The following is a 26358-nucleotide window of genomic DNA, read 5'->3' on the forward strand; positions in this document are numbered from 1 at the left end:
TCTAAGTTCTTAAACACATTGTAGAAAGCTTCCACTTAAAACTGTGAGCATCGCAAGGGCACAGGAAACCACAGAGAAATAGAAACTGCATCTATTTCAGTGCTTTGCAGAGCTGAAATGCTATTAGAAAGTGTAACACCAATGTCAATGTGCCCTTATAGTCTTGAAAGTCATTTTAATGAATGGCAGTACTCTTCAAGCATTAATCCTTTCACAGACAGTTGCTGACTTGCCATGGGGATAAAGAGCACAAACATGAATTTCAGTATTGTAGACTGTCAAAACCACAAAGAACTATAAAAAAGAATGACAATTCCATGAAGAAGCTAGAAAGTGGAAGTTTTCTCTGTAAGGAATTCAGCCTAGCTAAGGAGGCAACCAGCAACAGAGTGACCTGAATTACGTCCAAGGAAATTGCATATCTATTCACTGACTTCCAAGAAGCAACATACTTACCCCAAATTTCACCTGCTTCTGTCACCACTCAGGCTGAAAACAGTTTTGCTATACAAATTCATGTTATTTTGTCCCACACTTAATGAGAATTCAGGATATCATTGAGCTCTATCGTTTGCAGCTGTCAATGGTTTATCAGGATCCATGAACTGCATTGGACTTTGTTTGTTATGCCAGAATACTCCTACAGGAATATAGGCAGCATCTCAGAAAGGTATGTACACAGAAGTGTAATGGCAGAAAGAAAGGGTTCCTCAAGACAAGCTCAGAGCTTTCAGTGATGTTGTTTCTACAGTTTCTGTAGCAAGCAATCTCACAATCCATTTGCACAATAAATGGCCAGTAAGCATCTGATAAAGAATGTGAGTGCCTGACTGCAACTTTAGAGAGTTAGGGCCCAGATTCTTGGGCCACGGGGCAGTGAGAGCCTACCACAGGTACCATGCAGTTACTGTGAAGCATCATGCTTGCAATCTATCATACTGCTTCAAACAGATACCTGTGTGACAAAATTCAGTGATGAGTTTTGTAGTTGAACAAGATAGCTTCGTTTCCTACAGAACTGGGATTGCAGACTAATTCTGGAGCAGTATATTGCGTCCACTGCATTTGGAGTCATGCCTTAGAGAACTGCTAGCCCGTGCAGCTAGTGAGAAACAAGTAGTTTTCTCTCAGCAATAGATTCCTGTCTGGAAAGCAGAATTGAGTGGGTATATTACAGCGTAGATACAGGACAGAAACTGTTTTGTACTGAGCAACTGCACATCTGTTTGCCACTTGCAGCCACAATCGTCTGTATGGAGTAACTACTGCAGCAATTCTATCAAATTATTGCATCTGAACTGTGAACACCAACACGTTAGTACTGGAACATGGACTCTTACCTCTTACAATTATTTTTCTTTGCTTAATGCTGGAAGTACTGCATCCCACATAGTCCATTATTTAGAGTAAGATCATTGGACATCATAGCCAAGATTTGCAGAATACTGCATCACTGTTCTAACTTCAAGTACTACTAATGCAACAGTTACAAAAACAAATATTGCTATTAAGCCAATTCCAAACATAGCAGTTTTTCTCCCGTTCTCTCCCTCCCCGAAGTTTATGATGAAAGGAGAAGAGTTCCAAAGTTGTTAATAAAGCGTGGTACAGAAAATTATGCAGAGGGCTACTGGCTTACTTTCTCATCTGTCTCACTGCCAGACTCTTTCCATTAACTGTTGCTATGAGAGCCTGTCAGAATTATTCAAAGGAAATCATGCTTTAAAACTGCGGAGTGGAAATCAGTGCTAAAACACTGTCCATTGATCTTTTGCCTATAAGATGCTCAGGTACTGTTGTGAATAGTCCCAACTTGTGAGGCAAAAAACCTAGAACAAGAAAGAGAAAGAACCAGGCATTATGTGGTATATCTCAGAGGACAGAACAAAAGCCTCAACTGAATCAGACCAATTTCATTTTCAAAACTATTTCTGATCTAGAAACCGAAAACAAGTGCTGTGTGTTCTAAGCCTACAGTATTGCAAGAAATATTCTCCATTTGTGGATTCATACTAAACAGTATCAATTTGTTTTTGAAACACATCTGTCACGTATCTTGGATAGCTTTATCATATGTACTCCTTCCAGTAATTTTTTACAGTAATCCATTTTGAAACAACAGATCAAGATAAATGCTATTTGACAGGTTGTTCCTAGAACTCTTATAAACTCTCAAGCAAGGTGAAGAAGAAAATCCACAATACAAATAGTGTAACTAATTGTTACAGTATTAAATTGAAGGTTTTTTGTTTGGTTGGTTGTTTTTTTAAGAGTGCTCTTTACCAGAAGCTTCTCCTACCTCTCCACAGATCTTCTAGAAAGTTACTGTATTTACTTCATTACGAAAAAAGCCCCAGGAATTTCTCCTTCATGCATCTGCCTCCTAGTCACCTTCTGGCAAGACAAAACACTCTTTGATCCAACAGTAACGTTTATAGTGACACTGCACTGTTTAGCAGTTATGGTTTTATTATGTAACTAATAAACAGAACATAAATAACAAGGGAAATAGCTTTTATTTCAGAAACTTCTCAACAGTAGCAACAAAAATAAATGAAATGGAGCACAGAGTTTATTTGTACTTACTAACGCTTTCCTCAAATTTACTTTGCAGACAGAGCCCTTCTTTCTCTTCATCTTAGAATTTCACAATATTTCAACCAATTTGTTAGGATTTTAAAACAATTTAAGTCATGATTATCAACTAGGTCCTAATTTAAAAACATTATGTAAAGTGCTCCTATCAGGACTCAATTTATAACTTTCATTTAAGCAACTTAAACAGTGTTTTGCTAAGTAGACAGTAATCAGATAAATAATACTTCTAACATCAGTACAAACTTTATATACAAAACCTTTTCAGAATTCACCTGAAAAAGTGTCTTCAGCCGACAAAAATAAAATCTGTTCATCACACTGAAAACCAGGCAGGTATAACCAGGATCCAGTCACTGGATAATATACATCTCCATGATGAGATTTAGTTCCTTCTTTCACATTTAATCACGAGAACATAAATGTTGCTAAGCAAAAACGTGGCTATATAGATGCACGCAAAGATGTCTTTTAGAGGACCTGCCAGAAATTTCAAATCCATATTTTTAGTTATGGAAAGAAGTACATGGATGCACAGTTCTTATAGCATGCACGCATGAAGGACATCATTTCCGGAAGCGCTTAAATAGTGGGTGGATGTGCTTATTTGAAGATGCCTTACTCCGAGATGACTGATATTCCATATAAACCGCATCATCTGCTCCTGACATAGAGCTCATTGTGCCTGTACGACGTGCCATCTGTAAGAACGGAGAGAAAAAACATGGTTGGAGTGTATGATTAGATAGATCAGCTCTCATCTACAGACCTTCAGATCAAAAAGCCTTCAAAGTTGGTTTTTATTTTTCTTACAGGAGAATTGCTACTAAGAAAGTAACTGCCTACCACTCACCCTTATGTAAAGTGGCCTCTTAATTTCTGCCCTTTGGGCATGAGGAAATCAGTGAATTAATTAGCCAAGTGCTAATGCAGCTTAAAAAGAAGTGTTCCAGTATTTTACAAAGACACTAATGCATCAGTGGTGGCATTCACATTCAGAATTAAAATGGAACAGTCCTATTCTACTGCATTTGTGGTCATCCTTTGCAAACTATTTTTCATTACCTGAACTGACTTTGAACCATATTCTCCAGCAACTACCTCCTCCTCAGCATCTAGGTCAGATGCTTGTAGGACTTTCTGAAGAAGTTGCTGCTGTTCTTCTTTGGATGAAAATGAAAGTTCTTCTTCTTCCATGCCTGCAAGCTTTGTTATTACCTAAGAAACAGAGCACAATACAAGGCAGGGATTTTTGAAGTGTTATTAGTTATGGTGCGTGTGCAAATGCATCCCCCACCTCACAATCTCCTGTTATATTCTGGCTGGAAATGCATTAGCTCTAAACAGAGAACGTATACCAAATGCTCATTCCATGCCAGCTTGACCAGGAACCTTACTGGAAGGCTGATTTCATGCTATAGCTTCAGATTTCGTCCAGTTTAAGAACTAGTACTTTATATTGCATGAATATACTTTGTACTAAAGGACTTCGTATTTCATAACAGTAATCAATTAGCTTTCCTGACGCCAAGAATTTTAACATACACATTTAGGAACATTCACAATTAGCTGTTGAGAGACTGCACAACAACCTGCAACAAAATGTCAGCGGCGTCACTGTTGTCAGTGGCAATTTCTAAATTGAAAAAATGCATTTCTCTGAGAAATATGTAGTTTTAAGGATCTATTCAGGGAAGCAACCTGTCCTATTATACAAACAAATGAACTCTACAATTCCTCTTGTTGTTTACAAAGTGCACATGCTATGATCACCTCAAAAACAAAAAGGAACCACAGGAAGAACTGCATTAACATGTTTACAGTTGTTGCAAAACAGTGCTAGAATATTTCATAAAACAGAAATGATTTCCACTGCATCACAATATTTTTAAGCTGTTGAACAGATGCCAAGTTTAAAGTAATTAGATTATTTCATACAATAAGTTCTTCTGCTGTTGATTTAAAAATCAATATACCCTGCATTCAACCTCAAAAAAAAAAAACCAATACAGTATGGTAATTAAACTTTGGTTAGCTAACCAAACTTCTAAATAATTAAGACTCCAAGCAGCAAATAGTGATGACAAGGCTGTATGTATAAAAGAAGCAAAGACAAAATGTGTGATGTAGGAAACAATTATTCTAATTCCCATTTTGCTGGAAAGCAGAGAAATGAGCTACTGACAGATAAAAAGAAGAAAGTCCTAGAAGAAAAATGCATACTGCTTCCTTTTTAAGAGAGTACCAAATATTTAGTAATGTTAGGCATCGGGAATAAAAATTCCAAAGGGAAAGATATCAGCACTGAAATAATTGCCTAAAGATGAAGTAGAATCATGAAGGCAAACATCTGCTGGGAATGACATACACAGTTGATTCTGGCTTGTAATGAAGAAACATTAGATGGTTTCTTCAAGTTTCTTCCAACCCTATTATTGTTCAATGCCAGCTATGACTAAAGCTTAAAGTTCAGCAAACAGAAGAAAACAGATATTCTAACCTTTTGCTACTAATCTTCAAATAAAGAACATTCGAGTACTGGTCAGCTAAAATTTTACTCCAGAAATTCAGCTGCCATTTGCATTTTTGTTCCCATGAAGTCCAAACTCCTAGGACAAGGTCTTCCTTGCAAAATAACCTCCCCCCCCCCCCCTATTTTAACCTCTTACTTAGTTCTATAATCCAAGATTTATATTCAAATAAAAGCAGAGGGATTTCTTGAATCTTCTTGGCTATAGCCACATAGACTCATTTGTTGTAATTACCTTCAGCTGACTGACTTACAATTTTGTGAAGATACATTCACTACAAAGCAAAGCAAGGCTTTTACATGTAAAGCCTATGGCATGTCTGTTTTCATGCAGAGACCTCCTCTTTAACAGGGATGCTGATAACAAAGCAGTTTAATTCAGAGTACCTGCAGTTCATGCAGGTTTTACCCTCAGAGATGTCCCAAAATGCATCTTTTGGGATGATCTTCAACAGCTAGGTTCAAGTGCAGTCCAGTAGAGGCTGCTTGCTTTCACCTTGTGCAATTTGTGGTGTGATTGCTGTGCATGGCCATCTGGAATATCATTTATCTTTCACGTCACTGTCACCACTGCTGAAATGCACCAGTTCATTGTGCTCACTTCTACTGTTTAGTCTCCGTAAGTGTTCAGTGAGCTTCAGTGAACATCAATGGGTGCCATTTTTTCTGCATATAGGAATTCAATACCACACCTTTGCTTCATATGCACTTCCACGTCACCATTTCATCAGACTGCCCCTCTGCTGCCATCTGTCGCATAACAACAGCATGTAATGGAATACTGGTGGGAAGATTCAGCCTTTACTGCCATACTACCAACATCCACCTCTGATGCTGTGGACCAACATAATAAAATAGGAAGCATTACTTTCAGATCTGCCCTTATAGAATACTTACCTTCCCAAGAGCTGTATTGAACTACTTGTATCTACCTTCACAGTAACACAGTTAACAGAATAATGCTGGAAAATTTTTTGCCTGCAAGCAAAGCCTTTGTTAATACATTTCACAATCACAGTTCTCAAGTATCCAACCTAGCCATAAAATGAAAGAATTAAAGTTATATTCTTAGGCCACAGTTTAACAATTAGAAGGGACAAATTACCTTGAAGCTATAGCCTTGATCTACGAGAAACCGTTGTCGCTTTGTTGAATATGCCATTTCCTGAGTGTCTTGGGATACAAGAGAATAAAAAAAGGCATTGTATTCCTCTGCAACCATGCCTAGGAGACAAAGCCACCGAATGATTAGTTCCTTTTGGATCACTACAACCAAGAAGAAAAAAGGACTAAATTGTAAAAGTAGGTGTTCAAATAAGAATTCTCTCCACAAAATCAATTTGTAAGGTTTATTTAAAATACAAGCTGCATCCTGACCTTACATAAATTGAGTGACACCACGCTGAAATTCCTACTCTCGTTCATAATAACTTGAACATAAATTAAATGAAATGAAAAAGGAAATTTAGACTAACCCAGTTATGCTGGTACCCTGACAACTTGTTACTTAATTATGCAAAACAAAGTAAAAGAAATTATTTACATAATAGTTTGCAAAGCGGTAAGAAGTCAAGAACAAAGACTAATAGATGTCAAAAAAGTTAAACAGAAATTACAATGGAAATTTATCAATGTAAGCCAAAGTTAGAAATCTTTTTGCATTAAAAGGAGGATAAAAGGGTAAACCAGTCTGTGCATTTTTTTCTAACAATGAAAAACAACCAAATCAAACACACAAACACACAAACCACCAACCAACACAGAACTGAAGCACTGCAATTTTATTCTCCACCTGACAGTTACCAATAACTTCCTCTGAAATATGACCACTTCCTAGGGAATACTCATTCTATCTAAACCAAATGCCAACAGGCTGTGACATAAACCAATTTCTAAGCTTCTTACTACCTTAACACGAGAGAATTCTTGAAGTAGAACCATTTCACCTTGAGCTACTTTATAATTTGTCTCAAGAAGATATAAATGGGATTAGAGCAGATTAAACATCTCCTATTTATCAGTTAATAGAACAGACTTATGTGAGTGCCTTTCAGGATACATTCAGTTAAACAAGTCAACCAGCAAACTCCGCCTAAGAGCAATTCTCCTTAGTTCAAGACTAATAGAAATGTCAGAAGAAAAAGTGACAGAAGCATCCCAATAGCACTTATATACATTCTTCAAACTGAGACACAGATAGATTTCAAACCAATGAAGCAGTTCCTAAAACTCCGACTCCTCAATAAGTTTAACTCCTACTCATATACATACCATCACAGAAAAAAAAAAATGCCAGTACAACTGGACAGTTTTTTTTCCTAGGTGATCTCCACACTCTGAATCCAAAACATACCATAAAAAGCAAAGCTCACCATCACTGAAGCTACAGTGACATTGCAACTCCACAGATATCCCAGGCCAGAGCGACCAATAGCTTTTCAGTTTACAGTTTATTTATCCTCTAGAAATATACTGGAGGATGAGGGAAGGAACAGCAAAAACCCAACGAACTATTCAACCTGATAATGTAAACGTGATTTTGACAGTCTTTGGGTAGGAAGGGAATGCTACAGCACTCCATTTACACTTTGTTATGGATGGAGAGGATTCCTGCTCCTCTTAGTGATACAGCTTTCTACAACCTCCACTTTAATAACCACTCAACAACTACTCAACTTTAATAAAATAATAAAACAAGCATTAGAGGAGAGAAATACCTCATAGAAACAATGCTGGATTTATTGTAACATAGTATATATACAAATTCACAAGTTTGGAGGAAAAAAAACCATCACTGGGTATTCTGGCTCCTGGAACACTGAATGCTTCTACTAACACTACGCAGATTTGACATAGCTGAGCATAAGTCCTTAAAACAGAAAGGGGGAAACAATGCTATTTTGGCATAGTAAACTCTTGCATTGTCTTTGCCCTCCTGTTGCAATGAAGTATTCAAGAAAATTCATTTCTGGCTAAAAAAATGGAGAAAAGAAATAAGAGATTCTGCAAATGAGAAACAGAACGGCATCCATATTACTACCAAAAAAAACCCAACACTTCTCTCACACAGGATCTTAAACTACCTTCTTATTCATAATATTGCAGTTTATTCAGTCTGTGTTTCAGTATTCTAAATAGCTGAGTAATTATCTGGATGCTGTACTGTATTCCAACGAGCAGAGCCCAAGAACTACCTCACCTTTTTTGGCTCTCAGTACTCGCCCCAGCCTTTGAGCCTCCTGTCTTCGAGATCCACCGTGGGATGAAATCTGAATCAGAACATTGGCTTCAGGCAGATCAAAGGATGTGTCACCCACCTACAACAGAGAAGCAGTGTTTGAGCAGCATCTTTTTTCCACATACCAGTAACAACAACTTTGCACAAAGTACACCTTTATTAATTGCAATAATGTCATATGCCCAATGTGCATGTATAACTTGTTCTTATATAAGGTTCATTATGAAGATGAGTACAGCATACTACATCCTCACCTTTGAAATGAAAATAGTGTTGATTTTTGGATTGTGCTTGAAGTTTTGTAGAATTTGCATTCTTTCTCCTTGTGCAGTAGGACCATATATGTATGGTCTGAAAAAAACAGAACATATGCAAATTAAACCAATTCAAAATTTCTCATTTATTAACAGGTACTAAGATATCATGGCAGGGAGCTCATTACACAGTGATTTAAACATATTAATAGCACCAATGAAAAAAACAGCATGAGCTATATGACTCTGGATGACAGACTTAGGACAGTAAAAACTGGCTTAAGAAATTTGAGTTCTGAGGCCTCAAAAGTTAAAGGCAAAAATAATTCCTGTCATGGGCATGTTCTGTTCCCTGCTGGTACCAAGCGAATGGAATGGGGTAGAGGAGGAGTTGCTGCAGCAGCAGCCAACCAGAAGTGCCAATTTCCCTCCACAGGGGAGCCCACCTGCCCCGAACACTTGAACCAGGCAGTGGAACCGATCTGCTGAGCCAGCACAGCCAGGCACACACAGCCTGGGCTACTACTGCAGCACCCACTGGACTGCTCCCTCCTACACAGACCCATAATTCCTGCCACACCCAAACTAGCAGCCCCTGTTTATGCCTAAAGCCAACTCTGAGCATGCCCATGACAAACTACAATTAGAGAACTTTCCAGTTAAAATGTTCTGTTTCATCTAGCACTGCAACCCCTCTTTCTCTTTTATTACAGCTCTTACCCCTCTTTCTCTATTACAGCTATATAAACTGGAGACCATACACATCATGTGGGAAGGAGAATTGAGTCAAGAATGTGAAAAACAAGCACCTAATGTTCAAATAGTTCTCCTGCTGTACTTCTACAGCATCTTCCATACTTATAAACCATTAGGCTACTTTGCGAGCACCCCTTCTAGGCATGTGCCTTTGTTAAAGGCTCTTGTTCTGCGGTGCACTGCACACTGCTAGCAACATTCCAGAGGCATCATTACAGCTAATCTCTGTCCAGACAGATTTAAAAAATGATGAAAGAGACCACGGGTGTTGGAATTCATCCAGAACTACTAGCTCTGCTATTTGATGCACAGCAAGCCAAAACAACATGGCCATTAAACTATTGTGAAAAGTGATCATTAATTGTAGAAAGTGCAAAAAGATTTGTTTGCAGTTTTGCTGAGTATTGTCAAAATTCCTAGACATTAAATCATACAGTCAAAATGCCCCACAGCTTCCAGTAATCAACACATTATTTGAGCTTGACACAGAAAGCATGAGGCTAGCTTCTAATGCTTATTTTCCCCATGAAATTGCTGTATGCCTGATCCTTGCAAACGTTCTCTCTGATCATCCCTTCCCAAGCCATTCAAACACACTAAGGTCAACCCCTCAGCAAACTCTATTTGCAATAATTTTACAGACATATAGGATAGCTGATCCTGAAAGATCCCAAGTGCACATTTAAAAATATTCCTGTCAGAGAGACAGGAGAGAAGCTACAGTCCATTACAGAAATAGTTCTGGAAAGATTTTTAAAGGCTCCCTAATTTTGCCAAGTGGCTTTCAACAATAATTAAAAAAATAAATGGATAAATACGAAGTTATTCATAGAAAACTTGGACGAAAAGTCCTCTGAGCCAAGTGCTGAATAGAGATTCTTTTCAAACAACTCTACAATGGAATTAATGTTTCAACACCTACACAATCCATCCAAAGTGTAGCCTCCTCAGCTCCTCCTATATGAGAATTGTAGTTAAAGTATTATAACAAATGTCTAGAAGTTACTGAGATCTGTAAGATTACAAGTTAATTTTCCAGGAAGGAGGAAAGTAACAGCATCATCACTAGTTCTGAACACTTACTTCCCAAGTCTGATTGCATACTCCTTCAGTGCAAACACATTGTCAGCAAAAACAATGATTTTATCATTCCGTCGCTCATGAAACTTAATCAGGAACTGGCAAGCTCTAAACTTATTTGGGTTCATGGTGTACAGCAGTATCCGTTTCTTTGTTTTGATTGCTACATACTCCCTGTAAAATTCAGGTGACATTGGGCACCAAACCTAGAATTAGAGAATATACACAAAGTAAATTCCAGTTACCTATTTAACTCCAGTAAGAATTTAAACAATATTAGGGGATAATAATGCATTACACCTTTCTATGCAGCAGAAGCCACAAATCCTAACACAATTAATTTCTGTACTAAAATGAAGTACTGACTGGTCTAGTTTCTAGAGCAACTAACTCTTTTTACCTCACTAATATCATGATCTTCCAAAACGCTGGGGCAGTGAGATCCACGACAGAAACTGGCAGTGGGATTGGAACAGGACAGGAAAATGCTTGTTTAAAATCTGATAGTTTCACTGAATGCTACTACATTTTACAAAAGTAGAATGAAAGAAATTAACTGTGCAATATTTCTGTCACTGCAGTCGAGGCCTTTGCCCTAAAAATTCATTTTCATCCATGTTCTGAAAACCTAGATATATTTAGTCCTCATTACAGAACACATTTACCAATCCTTTCCTCATATATAATCAGCTTTATTTTCAGATATATTGAATTTACATCTTACAAAACAGAATTTATTAGAAGTTCTCAATGGCTTTATCTGCATGGTATCATGCACTGTGCATGAACTGACATACATATCACAGTACTGTACAGATTCAGTCACTGTGATAGTTTTTCTTTACAGTAGAGATTGAAAATAGAAGAAATTATGAACTTTATGCAAATGCAATGACACTACAGCATGTCATGACAACATGCATAATGTCATCTAAATTACGTACATTTGTTCTATATGTGGCTTCTTCTACCATATTCATCACACAGTACAAATTTAACAAATAATATTTTAAAAGTCCTCTTTCATAATTATTCCTCAGCTAAAAGATCCTCAGCAAAAAACCTATTCACACCTGTGACAATCTGTATGAGTTTATTTAATAATCCAATTTCCTCTGTGCTCTTAAAAATTATCTCAGACAATGGATTAGGCTAGACCTTCAGTCTGACCCAGAAAGGCTATTTCCAACATTTTATCATGCCTGGCTGAAATGTTTCCACTTATGTGACATTAGATCTTCATCTCATCCATTTGCTGGAAAGAAGAGGTCACACATGATTGTATTGGAAAGACACAGCAAGATCTAGTGCCATGTTTTCTGTTTTCATTCTGGGGCCTTAAGGCTTGAAATAAGCAGGTGTTGTCTTAATTTTTAAGCTCCCTACCATCCTTTGTTTTAACAGTTACAAGAATTTTTCTCAAAAACAACAAGAGGCTACTAGCTGAAGTCTCTCAAAAGCAGCTTCAAGTATACCATTTGACCAACACTATCATACAGAACTGAGTTTAAAACACAAAATGAAATCAATGCGAATGCCAGCTGCATCAGAGTAGGTCTACAACACTGCAGGTTCTATTGCTTTTTTTTCCCCCAAATGCTAAATTAGAGAGAACTGATCAAGCACCACAACTGCCCAGAAAGAGAAACAATGCTGAAGACACACTACAGGATTGCAGCACGTTCATACTGACTACCGACAGCCCTTCTCAAGCAACTAAGTGAAAAGCCAACAAGGTACCTCCTGCTCACACAGTTCAATACTTACAGTTCTTCCTTACAAACAAACAAACAAAACAAAACAGCTAAAAAAAAGCTATAAGCATGCTAAATATACACCGTACTAAATATAGTACGGAAAAGCAGAACATTACCTCAGCACACTGGACTTTAGCAATGTAGCCACTGTTCTGCAGCTCCATCCAGTTGGCCTCATAAAGCTTTGGTCCAATCAGGAAGTTCAGATCAACAATTTTATCATCTTCTCTGACCAGGGTAGCAGTCAGTCCCAGTTTACAATGAGCTTGTACAATAGTGAGCACACGTCTGAACATTTTTGCTAAGAAACATAAGACACACTTTCTGTTTACTTTCCTGAATGGATTTAGAATACAAGTACTGCAATTTTACATATTAAAAAAATAAATAAAACATAAACTCCTGAACACAGAGCAACCATGGTCTTAGGAATTATCATCCCATTTCACATACACTTCTAACTTCACACTGATTTCAGCTCCAGTGTACTCTAAAAAACCCTATCAACCTTTTGCATTTGTATTACTTCCTGTTTCCCAAAAAGAAAAGTAATAGAGACAGGTTACATGACTTAGCCATGTAGCATTTCATAAAAAGACAGATAACACAAGTACTCTTGGCTGACTTTGTCACATTCAGGACTAATATAAGGCAGAATTATTTATCTTTAGCACTGTTTCAAATCCTGTGATTGCTCTGCAGGCATAGAAGAATTTATACCTTAATTTTTATGAAATGAAGAAAAGTGAAAGAACTGTGTCAGCAACATGCTGCTTTGTTAATCAAAGTCCATCCCAGAAATCTATCACTCCAGTGGAGACCAAATTATACTCAAATTTAAACATGACAGCAATATAGAACAGCTGACGGAATCCTGGGTGGTACACTTCACCAGGATAACTCCACAGACACTTTAATACCACATTACTGCTTTCCAATAGTCTTCAACTAACACAACTATTTCTGGACAGTTACTACTACAGTTACTCGAATTTTATGGAATAGAAATAGACAGTAACACCTAAGCCTACAGTGTAATTGCATCTCAAAACCAAAGATGGTAGATTAACTCTGTCCTGTTCCTAAAGAGAATACTGCCACACGCAAACAAATCTGTCTACAGCAAAATCATACACATTTAATTTGAGTACCCTCTCAAGCATTTTATCAACCCACACAAAAGGAGAAAGCCACTCATATTTTCTACTACCATTGTAGAGAACAACAGAACTTTAGAATGGTTTCAAAAAAACAAACAAACAAAAAAATCAAAGGTCAGTTAAACTCCGTAACACTGGGCAGGGGGAGGGGGAAAAGATGGCAGTTTACTTGTTTGTCTCAAAACCCTATGCCTTGGGTTTACCAACTGGATTAAACGTGAGCAAGATGATAACCCCACAAGCTTTTACAGAGCAAAGCAATATTACCAGCACATACAGCATGAGGGCCTGCACATCATTTCCTTACCAGGAATAGTATGTACTTCATCGAGTATCATAAGGCCCCATTCTCGACTTTTAAGCCACTCCATTACTCTTTCTGCTTCCCAGGATCTTTTAGTTGTGTGTCCCAACATGGAATACGTGCTGATAGCAATAGAACAATCAATGGGCTTATCTTTGGCATCAGAGGTGAAGCGACATATCTGACTGTCATCGATGGTGGACCACATCTTGAACTGCGCTTTCCACTGTTCTACAGACACTGCAGAATTACCAAGGACCAGACACCTCTTGCGGACAGTACACGCAGCTGTCACTCCAACTAGAGACTTGCCAGCACCTGTGGAAGGAGTGATATTCACTATTTATCTCACAGATATCATTGGAATAGATGGAAAAAGAGTGAAGGACAATAGGAAATGTGTGAGAGGATATGAAATCACGTAAGGGCAGACTTCACTGCTTCTTTACTAGAGTAGTCTTAAAGAAATTGACTGTCTACTTCTATAAAAACACCTGCATTGCCTACCACAAGCTGCTGTTTTAAGAAAATCATCGTAAACATTGCTTTTGCCAGTTAGAAGCAATCATACTGTTTTCTTCATTTCAAATACAGGATAAATTCCAGGTGGCTACAGAAAGCTTCTACTAGAGGCCATCTCCCCCATACTTGCCCTGCAAGCTATGTACATTACACCACACAGCAAGTCCTTATGTGTTTCCATTCCTGTTTCACATTTCCTCCGACATCCCTCATGCACTCTTTCAAGCCCTCCTCGTATCTCCTGCACTGCCATAAGCAATCTCCCATTCTCTTCCTCTTTAACTGCTTCCCAGGGGTTGTCTCAACCTTCTTGCTTGAAACCCAAGCTCCTCCACCTCCCTGTTCTCACCCAGGGATGAAATTATTCCAGTGCCAGCAGTTTTACATTTCACTGGAAAATCAGCAGAGCTGACTCAGAGGGCACAGAAAAAAATATTAATGGTAATCTATCACAGCTACAGATGAGCTCTTCAGTGACTAGTGAAACAAAACACCTGACAGCTCTACTAACTGGGCTTTTCCTCACCACTCTCATCACTCACTTGCTAAAATCCATCAGGGCTTGGCATACTTGTACCCAGACCAGTCCCTATCACAGTTTGAAGTCTAAGCAGCTGACAGATTTGAAAGTTACTTTATTGCAGGCAAATAAAGAACAGAAACCCTAAAGAAGAAAACCCTTTAAAAAAAAATAAAAATCAACACAGCAATTTACCACATGGCAAGACAATAACACCAGATCTGGCTCGCCCATTTCCAAACATCTTCCTCAGGCTTTTCTCTTGATAGGGTCTGAGGACAGCTGTAGGTTTCAGATCTATATTAATATCAGGATTCACAGAATCATTTCTGAAATCATATTCTGCCAGCAATGGGTAGTCCAATTGGATACAACGCTTCTGAAGTTCTTCAATCATCTCCTGAGGAGGAGACAAAGCTTCAGGTGCTAAATTCTCCACATCTGAATTAATACATCATTTAACAATTACTGATTACACAGTAATAAGTTGAAGTCACATTTAACTTTTATACTCATTAAGTCTGCAAGAGCTGAAGTTCATTTCAATAACTTTGTGACAACCCCCCTGCTCCAACATTTGAAATAACAGCCTGTACTAGAGAGAGCTATTTTGACAGATGGAAGTGTAAGACACATTAATCTGAAATGCATTCTTCATCTGGCAGTGACTGAACTATACTCCGAAGCCCCGTAACAAAAACCTCATTAACAGAAACAAAACGTCCTGTGTGCTACATGGAAAGACCTACTGAAGCTGCACACCTGTTACAGGGAAAAGCTTCACACACTGACAACACAGTTATTCCACCACTGTGACAGGTTGATTCAATCACCACAAAGTTTCTAGTTCTCAAGTACTTCTCTGGTTATTAATAAGTTCTCTTTTTATTACTTCTGTTTTCCCCAGAAAAACCTCATTAGAATTGCCAAGTCCAGGTTGCAACAAGCTTTACAAAAGCTCTCTGAAAACCTGTCAGGACTGTACTCTAACCTCCAGCTCTAACCTCTCAAGCTAGGAAAACAGAGCCACCAAGAGTTTCTTCTGTAAATATCAATTGTGAGGAAAAAATGTTCCGAAACTAACAGCAGATTTACCACTGAATTCTCTTTAGTCCTGCACAAAGCAGCATCAAGCCGAGCACAAACAGAACCTCCCTTAGCTTCTGGAACCTCTCTAGCTTGTGAGCCACTACACTCTGTGGGCAGAGAAGGAACATTCTGCAGTCTGCTCACTTTGTACTGGGAAGGAATATCCCAAGATTTTGGAACGCAAAAGGAAAGAAACATTATTGACTTCCGGTGACCTACATTAAACAAGCAACCACTATACTTTATATTATCTCTCATGCTTATTTGAGTCCGGGGCACATCCCTTAAAGCTGCAAATGCTAAGAGACAAAAATGTTCATGCCTGCTTGACTTCAAAAGATACTGTCTGTGTTTCTTCCTCCTCCTCCTCATCTTTGTCCATCTGTTCATAAAACTCATATAAGTCAGCTGGGACATCAGGCTTGTTTTGAACATCTGCTTCTTGCGATGTCGATGGACCAAAGCTGCTTTCACTGGACTTGGAAATCTGAAAAAGACAGAAATGAACTTTCACCAAAAGGTTCACTAGAGATGCTCCCCCCCCAACATTCATTGAAATGGGGCTAATTAACAAGGCAGAGCATGGCTGACAAAACTGAAAACAACTGCTGACATAACTAACGTACAAGAATGACTCCAAGCTACAGAACAGCTTATCTACTGTTAATTCCATGTTTTAAAATGTTTTCAATGTTTTAAAACATGCCAAACATACCGCTGATTTACTTGTGAATGTCTCTGTAATGAGCTCTGTTTCTTCACCTTCAGCATTTCTCAGGCGACAATCTTTAATAACGTGGTCTTGCAGGAGTTGCTGAATGACATCAGGATGGGTACTTTCCACAAAATACCTAAAAGAACAAAAAAAAACACATCTCTATGAACTTACAGTAGACAATAACTTACAGTAAAAAGTGGTGAGTGCTCAAATCTATAACCGGCCCAGATACACTCGCAAGTATCCCACTTTGGGGGCGGTAATTTAAAAATAAACAAATTACAACCATCAAAAATTTTAAAAGGTGCCTCACTTCAAAAGCATTGCGGATTTTCACATTATCAATCTTCCCTCCTTCAGTTTAAAACCTTTCCCCCTTGTTCTACCACTATCTACCCATGTGAAAAGTTGTTTTCTCTTCTGTTTCTAATCTCCCTTTAAATATTGGAAGGTTGTAATGAGGTCTGCCTGCAGCTTTCTCTTCTCCTGACTAAAAAAGCCCAGCTCCTTCAGCCTGTCTTCAGAGAAGAGGTGCTCCAGCACGGTGGACATGTTTGTGGCCCTCCTCTGGACCCTCTTCAAAAGCCTGACATCATTCCTGTGTTGGAGGCCCCAGACCTGGACATTATAACTCAGATGGGGCCTCACAAGGACAATCACCCCCCTCGCCCTGCTGGTCACCCCTGTTCCATGCACCCCTTTCTCTTGCAGCCCTGGATATCACCGGCCTTCCAGGCAGCAAACACTCACTGCTGGATCATGTTACGTTTTCCATCTGCCAGGACCCCTACATTCACCTCAGCAGGGCTACTCTCAAGGAGTTTTTGGAAGATCACCTCTTTAACACCAACTGTAGCAAAAGCAGCCTACCTGTTGCGTTTCAGCACCAGCTTCACCTTCCCATAGCTGACGGTACACAGCTGCAAACAGATAACAGCAGTAATTAGGAAAACCCAAAAGAGTGATTCTAGGTTTGGGTGCAATTCAGTTTCTTGTAAGAACATGCTGTATCTTCGTTTATTTGCAGCACTGTTATGCTTATGCAACAACCTCAAAGAAAAATTGTCAGAACGCACCAATATTTATGGAGCTATATACAACAGAAAAAGGGAAAAAGTAAGATAAAGTCTCTGCTCTCTTATAACAGTATCACAGAATAGAGTAAGATGGTAAAAACATTGAGTAAAAAGAGATGTATATAAAGATATAGCAGTAATGCAGATACAGCAGATAAGAACATCAGATGGCTTTGCAATACAACAACACAGACTTACCTTGATGAACTGAATGATTCCCTCCGGCACACCGGTCTTGCTCAGCTTCTGCAGGTACTCTGTGATATCACTGGTCTGCAGGCCGACACTGACAGCAGCATACAGGGAGTAAGCAGTCAGTTTGTACTCATGGATGTGAGTCGGTCTGCACACGGGCTCAGCAATGGCAACCAAAAAATCCTGTGCATATTTGTAAACTGGAGAAAAGGCTTCCAGGAAAATATGGCCATCAGGAGCCTACAGAAACACAAGGAAACGCAGAAGGTGTGCCAGTGTCAGCTGAAGAAAGTCAGGACTTTCTTACAAAGCATCGAGACACAGACTCCTCTATTTAGGTGGTAATTTATCACCGGTTTCATCCAGTGCTGAAACTTAAGGCATCTGCCTCAAGAATGAGGTAACAAGGAAAAGAGAAACAGTAATCTCATTGAAAAAGAGTCAACCTAACAAGAAAGGCCAGAAAGGCAGCGTGACCCGGGCTGTGCATCCAATACATCGCACTGGACTGCTCATCCCCGAGGGAGCACTTTGATGAAGGCAGACAGCCCTAAGTGGAACCGCACGAACAGACGAGAGCTGCCGGCACGGCCACAGGAACAGACACACGTTGTCTTCTAAGCGGGACCAGACGTGGGTTCGTCTGCGTTCCTTCTCTGGCAACAAAACTCGAACGCGGCCGGCCTGACACAGCCCTCCGGGTTAACACCCCGTGTTACGGTCAGCCGCCTCGCCCAACTGCGCCCGTACTGCCGGCCTCACTTCGGACAGCCAACGAGCGCACGGACGCCCTTTTCGTCCCAGGCAAATCGCGGTGAAGCCCAGCCCGCCCCGCGGCCGTTTCCCTGCACGCGGCCGCCCCGCCACCGCCACCGCCACCGCAGCGCCGCGCCGAGCCGCACGTACCACCCAGAGCGGCCGCGAGGCGTTGTCGGCCTTCAGCGGCATCTGCAGCCGGTAGTCCTTGGCGCCGTACTCGTCCAGCTTGGCGCCGCTGTCCTCCACCTGCTTCCCCGCCGCCGAGGGCACGGCCTCCTGCGAGTCCTTCCCGGGAGCGTCATCCTCCTCCTCCTCCTCGTCCTCGTAGTGCCGCTTCTTGGACTTCTTCTTGTCTGCGGCACACCGCGGCGTTAGAGAGCCGCGCGCCGCCCGCCAACCCCCGCCCCGCGGCGGCCACGGCCCCGGCGCCCCTTCCCCGCCCTGCCCCGCTCACCCCGCTCCTTCCTGCCCATGGCCGCCGCGCCGCGCCCGGCCGAACGGCGGCGACCGGACGACGTTGCGTCACTTCCGCCGCGCGGCGCGACGGCGTGGTGGGAAGGAGCGGCAGGAAGGAGCGGCGGGAAGGGCGGCGAGGGGCGGGGCGGAGGGCGGTTTTGGAACAAACGACAGAACTGCCGACACCGTTGTCCCTACAGCGTGTTTTAATATATTTCTAAGTACAATTCGTGTCTGATTTTGGAAATACAAATACATTTTGAATGGTTAAAAACAAAAAATTAAAAAAATATTTTGAACATCAGCCAGCTGAAAATATATTTATCTAGTAAATTATCTCTCAAAGCTTTTATATATTTAATTATTCTAACTAAACATAGTACCCTTAAAAAACAAGTTCATAAAAATGTAGAAATGAAACTGTGGAATAAGATCACGGGGATATATACACACACATTCAATGCATACACAATTACAGGGTTCGGGGCTTCCGTTAAAGTTCAGCAGTTGTGGGACAAGGAAACCCGGCAGCAGCGCTCCGAGGCGCCGACCCCGGGAACTGCACGGCCCTCCTTTAAGATCCCGGTTTCATACACAAGGTTCCATGGAAAGCTGCACCAGCAATGCCGTTACTGACAGCAACGTCTCCGTAGTCAAAATAAACCCACACACCCACCAGTAGTACATTGCACACACACGTGGTTCGCACACACCCACCGACAATTGGTCAGAGTAGTAAATCAGTGTACAAATTAAATAGTTCCAAAAATGTGCAAAAAAGTCAACGTTGATAGAAAAAAACACCTTTGTGTACATACATTACAAACTGTGCCCAGCATTCAACTGAGAGTAAAAACATTTACAGTGAGAAACTGATAGATTAAATAGAGAATTTAATGGCTACATAAAAATGTACAAGAGAAATTTACAAATTTTTATTCATAGCTTCATGAAAACAAAGTCTACGTTCCGACTGATCTACATCTCCTCCATGTATTTACAGTGATTCTCCATCGTATGACTGTGGGAGGGCTGAGATGACAGGCGAGGCTGTAATGGACCGTGAGATTGGAGGGCTGATACCAACTGTAAGCTGGTACGTATGAGAAACCAAGACTGGGACCTGACAGCCTAACGCCTGCTCAGCAACCAAAACATAACCCTCGTTTTAAACCCACATGAGATAACCTTTCAGGAAAAGGATGGGCTGTGATTGGAGTAAGAGACATGGAAACCTCTGAAGTGTTTCCTGGAGTATCCACTTTGGAGTGAAGTGTCCTTGTATCTTCCGACAGCGGGCCCTGACCTCCACTCCTCATCACTGGACTCAGAGTAAGGACTGAACCATGAGATACAGTTTTCATGTATATTAATCCAGTTCCTTTCCCTTTAAAGTAAGTTCACAAAAATCTAAAGTCTAGCCAAAGCGAGACTGCTAGCACTGTTCCTTTGGAACAGGAGAAACGTGACCTCCTCCATTCTGTCTGCCCCCAGAGTACACACACGTACCCTCTGATAGACCAAAGCCATGCACTGCCACCCCAGGCAGCAGGGCCCTGCACAGCCCAGCTCCTCACTGCTGCTGCAGATTGGCTCAAACCCTCCTCAGGAGCTTTCAGTGGCCACCACCCAGCAGTATTAAGTTATGCCAATTAGGAAGGCCAAGTAGGGAAAATAAAAAGAGAAAGGAGTTACTTCGTTTCTGATCAAGAGTATTGATAAGCCAGGTTGGTGGCAGTTCTGCCCCCATACCCACGTGGCTGTGGGTGACATCTGGATCTCATGTAAGGCTGCTTCCCAGCAACTCAGAGATGCTGTGGCACACAGCAGTGCAGGTCACAGCCCCTTCTTTCTGATGTTCCAAAGCTAAGGCCTGGCTACAGAGGCACCAGGTTTAGTCACCCCATTTATCCATTCCTTTCAGAATAACAACAATATGATTAATTTAAAAAGAGTTTAAAAAAAAAAAAAAGAAGAAAAAACACCACATAAAACCCTTGATTTTAATGGTGCGTGAATTTTGCACACCAAAGCAGCATCTAACACCAATCTTTTAAATATGGGAAGTGTCTGTCACTGTGTACCAGTACCTGGTGGATATATGTGTACCCATAAGTAACAGTACTAACCCATGGACTGTTACTTGTGACTCTGTGTCTATGGGAATAGAAAAGCTTTGGTAATTCTATGTGGTTGTACACTACAGACTTGTCATTGACACAAGACAGCAAGTTACCAGCAGGAAGAAATGGTACTGGCAGTAATACTTTGCTTTTCCAGAAACACCATATGGACTCACAGCACACAAATTATGCTTTTCTATATGCAGGACAGATTTTAAAGATTTAAAAATAATAACTAACTGTAGCTCTGACCAATTTGCTCAAGTCTCTGAAGCTGCAGTCACACATTGCTCTGTTCAGTCTGAGATATCTGCCTGCTACACCGCACTGTACCTATGGGTGCTGCAAGGCGGCTTTCAGTCAGGACAACGGCAGGATTGGCATTACCCAAAAAGAAACGGGCAGTAATTTAATAGGACAACATCAGCCTTGCTGAGAAATCTGTTGATTTGCTTCGGCAGATAATGCTTCTGTGCACCAAAAGCAGACAGCCATTAAGACAGCACCATGTTTACAAATGTACCAACTATAATTTCACATCCACTATGAACTCCAGAGGAAACCCAGAGGTTGGAAGGTTAAATCCCAGCTGTGACAGCACTGCTGTAGCTGAAGAAAAGCCATTTTCTGGTCTGCATAGCAGTCTACAGTCTCCAACGTGCCCATCTGAAACCTGTTCTTGAGTTGGAAGCTCTCCAAAAGAGCTCCAAAAATGCTTTTAAAAGTTCTCAATTTAAAAGCCGATAACTAAAGTATGCTTTCCAACACGTTAAGGGAAATCTGTTTGGGGCACTTTAGGGCATGCTCTAATACCAATTTGGTGACATGGAATTGTATGACAGCCATAGCATATCGATGTGACGTTACAATATGAATACAATTAAGGCATAAGCTAAATTATAGAATCATTTGAGTTGGAAGGGACCTGTAAAGATCAAAGCCCAACTTCAATAGGCAGTAGCTAAGAAAAGTAGTAACTTTCCATTTTGTTACACTGAAAAGGCTGTTAAGCTACAATGAGAACTGCAAATCAAACTAATAAAGACTAAGCTGTCAAGAAAAGAAGTCAATGTACATTTACCTATTCACTTAACAAGATATGGATCTAGTAAGTCCTTGCACAGATATTTCCATCACCCAAATTAAAAATAAAACAATTTGCTCTGATACGACTGCAGCTTTCAGTCCTGCTCTACCAGCACAATTACACAGGACTGACAGTTACACCAGTAAAGCCATATTGGAGAAATAGCTGAGCTTTTGTTCCTTAAGATGTGAAGCATGATACTAAAATTCCTCAGCAGGTAAGTTAGTCCTCTGTAAATACATGTACTCACTGTGAACCTGGATTCTTACTTTTGGGGAGCAATAGCTTCATAACAGCATTTACAGAAAAGCATAACATAACCCTGCAGCATTTATTTTTATTGGCACTACCTGGTTATTGGATTTGACAACTAAGAACAATTGAAAACTCTAAAATGCTGCTATCTTCACTAGTAAGACACTAGAAGTGGTGAGAAGGGACTTTGTTTCTGCAAACCTCTGTCAATGGAGCTGTAAGCATGCCATTCCACGCGTCCTCTGAAATGTTAGAATTAAGGTTTGTTCGTTATCATGCCAGTAGTAAATGAAGTGTTTTACACCATATACAGATGTACAGCATTACTTAATGCAAACTGGCTTACTACATCACCCCAGTGCAACAGTGTTGAAGTACAACATGCAAGGGTATGAGTATTAGCTAACCTCTTGGTCAAAGTCTGGATTAGCTCCTAGTTCAAAGTATGTAAGGTAATCATCATCTCAATTTCCTGCAAGTTACTTAGGTCAGTAGACAAATTCTTCATAGGGTAAATAAAACAGTTCAGACCTAATCCTGGCTAAGTCAGTAACATTTTACTAAAACTGCTGGAACTGCCAGAAGCCATCTTCATTTAAGAAGTGCTGTCTCTATGTCAGCAGTTTTTGGATATTTCAAAGAAATTAAGAGAAATACATTCTGCAAATTGTTTTTTTTTTCTTTTTTTTTCTTTTTTTCAGGTTTCAAAATGCTTACCATTGTCATGACTGAATGCCATTTTTAGAAAAGGCACAAAAGCAGTGACTTTGATTATTCAGTATTAAAATCACGAGAAAGTTACATTGCAATATACATGAGCCAGCACTGTCCCACAAAAAGGACTCTATTAGAAAAAAGGATTCTGAAAATTTTCAAGCTTCAGAGAGTGCAGTTTCCTTTCAGAAGAGCATCTTTAAATGTTAAGAATGTTACAGGTAAACCTGGTTGTTTCCCTTTAAAGTCCCTTTTCGGTAATACAAATTTTCCTTGCCTTTGCAGATATCACTGTCCACAGCTGATTTCTCTCTATGTACTTTCACTTGGTCTTGGTACCCTCTTAATCAGCTTGAAAGCAATCATTTCAATTATCTGATCTTTAAATTAGCTACATAAACTAGGCTCTGTGTTAAACTTCCCTCCATTGCTTTCACTAAACATTGTTTATAAAGCAAAGGTCCTTTACAGCAGAGCATGCACAAATTCCTCCCACAATCTGCTTTCATAGCTTTTATCCAGTGACAGGGAAACCCTAAGTCAGTCAGCAGAAAAAGACTTTCCTTTCAGCTTTCTAAATCTTCCCTGGCCAGGATTGTCCTTTTCACACTCGGAAAACCTTGCATGGTTGTGTCCCCTGACTGACAAAGGTTGAAATCAGGGACAGTTCTAACAAATGGAAGAGGGCACCACTCAGCCTCAGAGGAGATGGCCAAGAACTCATTCTTCCTCCTCTACAGGCAATGCAGCTAGGTTGGATTCACAATTGCAGAACTCCCATGAGTTTATTAGTGTGAGAATGTGTAAATTTACTACTCTGCCTCCATGCACTTCATAATTCATCTGTTCCCCTAAAGATGTCAAACAGAGCAGAGCCTAGGGACAATAACACAGTCTGTCAGTGTGGACAAGGTGCACAGTATCAGCCTGGTCTGTTTTTATAAAATAAAAGCAAACAATGAATCATCCAAACAGTATACATTAACTCAGTTCTGTAGTCCAATCGTTTATTTCCAAATTCCCTTTTAAGTTATTTATGTTGTGTACCACAGAAATGAGAGTTTGACTTTTCTGCTATAAAATTCAATTACTAACTACCTCTGACCAGTACCAAGACTTCTCGACTGAGAAGCTCCAATTCAGAGTTTCTCCTTTGTTCTTTTATTATTTTCTTTGAGAAAAAGAAAAAGTTGATTGATATTCAATTCATAACAGTTGGAAAGCTGAAGAACACTGATTGCTGGGTTACCAGGCTGGGCTAAGCATGCTCAGGTGCTGGGGCTCTGTGCTTCAGGCCTCTCCTTCGCACAACTTTGTGCTGTGCCTCCTTGATCATCATTACCTTCTGAAAAGTAAAGCAGGGTCTTTCTTCTCTCTGACTTATTCCTAGTGCTAAGATAAGTTTAATTTTATTTTAGGAATTTTTAACACATCCTAGATGACTGAACTGTGTTACTAAAGCAATGCTCATAGTGCATAAGGGGAAGGATTTTATATTCTTTAGGCACTTGATGTTGACATACATTCCATCCTAGCGCCCCTCAACAGCTTTGAAGACATTATTTCCTACAGATTGTTCTGAATCGTGTAACTCGTACTGCAGAAGGATCAGTCACTCCCTTTCCCCCAGACATTCACGGCATCATGGAGGGGAATTCTCTCTCAACACCTCTAATATTTCTTATCTAACATGATAGTCTCCCTGCAAGTGTATGTAACAGAGGATTTTCTTTGGCAGATACAGCAGGAGACATTCTCCTAAATATATACATCCAACAGCTGACTCTTTTCTATTATGGAAATATTCCCCTTGCAGTACAGTAGTTCCTAGGATTGGGTCCGTCATCTGTTTACCTGTAATTCTTTTCCTGTTAAGAATATACGATAGAGATTTTGGTGTAGAACTATCTCATCAGTGTTGAGTTCTTTTTTGTTACTATTATTTTCTTTTGGTCACACAGAAGTACCAGTCAAGACACACTTTTGTACGAAGAATTCCAAGTTCTTCCAGCTTTATAATTAACTCTCATAACCATGTGATCCCGCTTAAATTACACAATGCAGAAACTCATTAAATTGCTAAAATATAAGAACTTAGAACTCTCTGCTGCAAGTACCTGTAATGTAACAAACAATCACAGAGGAGTACCTTCTCGTCCTCTGGCTGCATGTCTTTTTCCCTGCACCCTGAGTCAGTCAGCGGTGTCAGAAAAAAAAAAAATCACACAGTTGACTATCCAATCAGTTCTATTATTTTTCCCTCTTTAAATAAGGAACAAATATGTACTAAAGTGCTTTATCTACATGAACCACATCAGTACATTATAGAAACAAGAAGTTCTAGTCCTGGTGGGAGCAGGGAAGGGAAGGGAAGATTCTCATTTTAGATACAAAATTTAGATTGTTTACAATCTAAGTGAAACAAAGATTCAAGAGAACGCATTCTCTCTCTTGTCTTTTTTCTCCTTTTTGTAAAAAATAAAAAATAAAAGTGCAGTCAAATAGAAAATAAATGCAGCAGACGCAAGCTGAGTTGAGGCAGGCTGTTAGTGATAGTGTGCAAACGTGTGTCTTAGCAGTTCATCTGCAAATGGTCGCAGCTTGGCCTCGATAAAAATCCTTTTCAGGAAATCCCGAGCATGGTCTGAGACATGAGGTGGTAACTGGGGATTGGTTGGCTGAGTGGCAATCTTAAAGATGGCAGCCATTGCTTCAAATTCTGCCCACGGGGGCTTTTCAGTGAGCATTTCTACCACTGTACAACCTACGCTCCTGAAACAGAGGCAAAAGCGAGACAGCAGGTTACAACAGAGTTGTGCTCTTCTAGGAAGACAGGAAATATCAAATAGCTTCTGAAGTACCACAAGGAAGCAGTGTCCACTCATCTCTACAATGTAACTTTGATGGAAAGCAGCTATCCACTGTCACAACGTTAAGCAAATCACTACCCGTGCATCTCCAATGCATTGCCTCACTGGGCCAAAAGCTAGTACCTCAGGGAAGAGCTAACAAGGTATTTATCTAGGCACTACTGATTGTGTGATGGCACTGCCACTGTTCTCATTGACATCTCAGTGCTCAGCAGACTGACACAGACCTTCATGCAAGGTTGCTTCAAAGGATTCTCCTGTGATCACTAAACCAATGGGTTCACGAACTGCCAAAGCAAC

General features: G+C 40.2%; 2 protein-coding genes and 1 long non-coding RNA gene across 9 annotated transcripts in view; 1 reads left to right on the forward strand and 2 right to left on the reverse strand.

Annotated features, from left to right (window-relative positions):
- The first annotated feature begins 585 nt into the window (after positions 1 to 585).
- LOC149917226 (uncharacterized) lies at positions 586 to 2397 on the forward strand. Its single transcript, XR_016468187.1, has 2 exons — positions 586 to 670; positions 2310 to 2397. It is a non-coding gene; the product is annotated as an uncharacterized LOC149917226 (long non-coding RNA).
- Positions 2398 to 2967: 570 nt separating this feature from the next.
- Positions 2968 to 19104, reverse strand: ERCC3 (ERCC excision repair 3, TFIIH core complex helicase subunit). Its single transcript, XM_031590583.2, has 15 exons — positions 19008 to 19104; positions 18701 to 18906; positions 17798 to 18034; positions 17394 to 17443; positions 16521 to 16656; positions 16128 to 16292; positions 14912 to 15116; positions 13678 to 13992; positions 12327 to 12511; positions 10457 to 10659; positions 8618 to 8714; positions 8325 to 8442; positions 6231 to 6349; positions 3661 to 3813; positions 2968 to 3296 (listed from the first exon to the last, which is right to left on the reverse strand). The coding sequence occupies exons 1-15, from the start codon at positions 19024 to 19026 to the stop codon at positions 3162 to 3164; spliced, it is 2343 nt and encodes a 780-aa protein (XP_031446443.1). The 5' UTR covers positions 19027 to 19104; the 3' UTR covers positions 2968 to 3161.
- Positions 19105 to 19213: 109 nt separating this feature from the next.
- MAP3K2 (mitogen-activated protein kinase kinase kinase 2) overlaps positions 19214 to 26358 on the reverse strand; it is a 48199-nt gene continuing 41054 nt past the window's right edge. For all 7 annotated transcript variants that reach the window (XM_090143734.1, XM_090143735.1, XM_090143732.1 and 4 more), the window contains one exon: positions 19214 to 25960. In XM_090143734.1, the coding sequence (XP_089999860.1) occupies positions 25735 to 25960 (226 nt within the window). In that variant the 3' untranslated portion in view covers positions 19214 to 25734. The remainder of the gene's footprint in view (positions 25961 to 26358) is intronic.

This window comes from Phasianus colchicus, chromosome 7 (genome assembly GCF_987193195.1).
Source record: "Phasianus colchicus chromosome 7, bPhaCol1.hap1.1, whole genome shotgun sequence".
NCBI lineage: Eukaryota > Metazoa > Chordata > Aves > Galliformes > Phasianidae > Phasianus > Phasianus colchicus.